Genomic DNA, 3,579 nt, shown 5'->3' on the forward strand with positions numbered 1-3,579 from the left:
TGAAACATTGAATTTTTTTCCGGTTCTGAAACATTAAATTCAAGTTCTGATCAAATTTGAGAATTTTGTTGTTAACAACAGGAAAACTGTGTCTAAAAAATGAAATTTTCCTGTTTATATACTAAATATGCAAATTTTTTCGATATTTTATCCATTAGTAATTTCCTACAGGGGCGATTTCCTTTGAATAGCTCATCAATAGAGTCTTCTCTTTTTCCTTTCAAGGGACGCTTCAGGCAGTGTTGCTTTCAATTCTACATACAAGCCAGAATTCATCTTGCAATGTCATTTGGTTGTTTTTGCTGGACAAAATTTACTGTTTGCCGTCAGACTTAAACTTCTGTTGGCAAAATATTTCTCGCAGTCTACAGATTTCTTTATTTTTGTATACGTTATGAACTGAAGACACGTCATGAATGAATTTTTCTGAAAGACTCCAGAAACACCTGGTTGTCATTTTTTTTTTAGTTTTTGACGAAATGAAAGTCCTTAAATGTCGTCTGTGTGTATTACATTGTATTAGTACGCACATCATCTTTGTGTAGTAAGGGTGAAATCCAGATCTAACATTCTGAAAAATGTCCCTTCTGAATTGTTTGTGTCTTATCAAGCTGAAACGCTGTTTGTTGACTGCTTGCTGTGTTATTCAAAGAAGGTGCTTCTAAATTTAAAAGATGATTTTTTGACCGTCTGTTTTATATTTGAGGTGGCTTCCAAACCAAACTAAAAATATTAATACAATTCTCATACTCCTTAAGCAAGCTCTCAAATTTTTTGAAAGATTATCCCCGTGAAATATATAAATATTTTCTACTAGGACTAAAACTAACAATTGCAGGAACAGTAACCGTTGTTGTTGCAGTCGTAAACAAAATAATTGGAAATTTTCTTCGTTGCTAATGCTCCTAGAAAAAACCTAAATGATATAGTAGGGTTGCACATAGTAGGTTTGCACATTCTTTGGTTTCCCCCCTCTCCCATTTTACAGGCCTTATTTTATTGGGTGCTATTGTGATTCCAGTTGTTTTCTTCTTAGTTGTTTCCTTGTGGTTCTAACACCAAGGAGAATTTTTGTATCTAACAATTTAATAATTAATATTTCAATAATTTTAATAATTGTTAACTAAACTCCGTTGTTTTAGATCAGTTAGGGATAGAAGAATTTCAAAATTCAAAACGATACAAGAAAGTCACTCGATCTTGCACTGACTGTTATTATGTAAAGACTGTACTTATATCCTCAAATAACGCATACAAGAAATGCTTACAGACGCAGCAAAGAGACATAATCCGATTAAAATCAGTATGGCATCTAGCCCTTTGTAAGCACGAACTGGCACATTTCTCTCCATAGTATGATTCTTTTTCAGCAATTCTTTTCGCGTGTGATCGCTAGGATTGCCGGTTCTAAGTCTTATCACAATACAGGCAAAAAAAAGAACAACAGTCTTATCTCTTTGAAAATTGACTCAGTCGGTACTTACTCACTTGCTGTATTAATTTCATTACCAATGACCGAATCAGAGATAACATTCAATTGTGTATTTTCCATCTTTTTCAAAGATTCTAAACTTTAGTTTTGAGGTTTCCAAGAAAATCAATTTTTTAGGTCCTTTCTACAAAAAGCAAACTTTTTGTTTAGAATAGGTGAGCATTAACCCTATACAGGTCACTATTAAAATTTGCCTTGGAAAAATCTGAAACGCTATCCAAGTGATCCCTCGGCTATATCATTGATAAAAACGGTGCATTAGAAACATTGCAACAAAATCATAAATTTTGCCTATTTTTGTAAATATACAACATCAACCTCTTAGACTGATTGACAGTGTAAAGTCTCAATTTATGTGAAAGGTTTTGAAGCAGTTGGTTTTGGTCGTCCGACCAAAAACAACGCACTCGAAGTTTTTATAAAAATTTTGCAAATATTTAAAACGACTCTGCTTCTCAGATTTCCTTGGCCAGTGATCCGTTCCATTGGACTGAGCAGATATTGGTGGCCGTGTTTCATTATGGCAACGGATCGGAGTATCTTCTATGTATGTTGAAAGTGTCCCACATTCAATGTGTGATTGCACGACCAGCTGCATACAGTCCTGTACCAACTTCAGATCGAAAGGCTCCCAAAACCTTTGGCTCATCTTTTATTGAAGTTAATACTCTGACGTTGGAATGGAAAACCAGCCAGCTGTTACAGATAGCAGTATCAATGAGCCACCAAAAGATTGTCATGTGCCAGTTTCCTGACCAAAGTTGTTTTTGACAAATCTCTGGCAGCACATCGGCTAAGTCAGTTCCTCCCATATGGTAGTTGCATTCGTATACAATTTCTGGCCGCGAAACTTCAGCCCACGATTTGTCTTTGTCGTTCCAGCGTCTTCGAGTGTCATTTGGCATAATTTTCCCATATTTTGAGGCTAAACACACAGTATCAATGTCAAGACATTTGACAAGGCCTTAGCGGAAATCGGCTCTATAGTCTGTTGACCCCATTTCCTATTGTCTAACTCAGCCTCTGAAAGGAGGACGAAACTTCAATCCTGCTTGATCAATGTTCCAATAGATCGAAATCCTTTCAGTTTGAACCAACTCATCAGCCTCAAACTCAAAAAAAAATTATCAAAATAGACGTTGTATTTCATTTGCTCAGGCTAAGACCTCACAAGCCATAGAACTATGGTTCCTGCAAGTCTAAGATCTGGCTCTTTGTTGTTATCTAAAAGTTTGCACTTTCCTTGTTAAAATTTGAAATTGTATACGAACCCTAGATACCCGCTCTTTTAAATACCTTCATTCCCCATTTAGTTGGTTTCCTTGAGAGATACGGCTGTTAAGTGCTCCTTCCCTTGAAATGAATTATTTGACCATTTAGCAAGTGATGCTCTTCAGGAGCTACTTTAAAAAACTTTGAGCGGATAGGATCCAGAACTGGCGGGATTTTATACAGCTTATCAAGCCCTGGCTCCCCAGATTTTTAGTTTTATTATTATCACTGAAATGAGGAAATCGTTTAAGTTTATCCAGCCTCTGTCTGTCCATCTCGCCAAAAATTGGAGGGTAACTTATAGCTGCTTCCCATTGCACACGACAGTAAGGATTTCCTATCACAGCCAAGAGCAGAAGGACGCCCACAAAAATCTTTAGCTCCTCAGGACGGAGATGGAGATTAAATCATTCAATTTCAAATACAAAAATATTGCTTTGTTAAGCAGTGAGTTCATGAATCTGATCGTCAAAGAACTTTCAGAAATACTGCAGGTAAGTTTCTAAGCTATCTGGAACTAGGTGATGCACTTCTCTACAAATGATATCTTCCTTCTCTATTGAAATCTTTTTCCAGTTACATTCGCTTAGAACTTTCAGTTTTTCTTTGCTTTTTTGCTTATAATTGCCAACAGATGCTCTTACTGGTTGGAACAGGGTCAATCGTCCGAAACATTGCCTGTAGCCTCTTTTCTAGCTTCCATGCTATTCAGCCCCGAAAGGAAGGGACCGTTGTCTAGTTTAACCCATAGGTTAACTTGGTATTCACGTTATGGTAAGACACCAGACCTTATTGATTATGGTACCATAAACCGA

General features: G+C 36.5%; 1 protein-coding gene across 1 annotated transcript; it reads right to left on the bottom strand.

Annotated features, from left to right (window-relative positions):
* Window positions 1-2,061: 2,061 nt before the first annotated feature.
* LOC148949855 (uncharacterized) lies at window positions 2,062-2,397 on the bottom strand. The gene has a single exon (XM_089091426.1). The coding sequence runs from the start codon at window positions 2,395-2,397 to the stop codon at window positions 2,062-2,064; it is 336 nt and encodes a 111-aa protein (XP_088947552.1).
* Between the last annotated feature and the right edge of the window lie 1,182 nt (window positions 2,398-3,579).

This window comes from Artemia sp. Qi Xiang Cuo, chromosome 7 (genome assembly GCF_049724085.1).
Source record: "Artemia sp. Qi Xiang Cuo chromosome 7, ASM4972408v1, whole genome shotgun sequence".
Lineage (NCBI taxonomy): Eukaryota > Metazoa > Arthropoda > Branchiopoda > Anostraca > Artemiidae > Artemia > Artemia sp. Qi Xiang Cuo.

Coding starts and splice junctions, on each gene's coding strand:
- LOC148949855 (XM_089091426.1), bottom strand. CDS start 2,397: ATGCCAAATGACACTCGAAGACGCTGGAACGACAAAGACAAATCGTGG.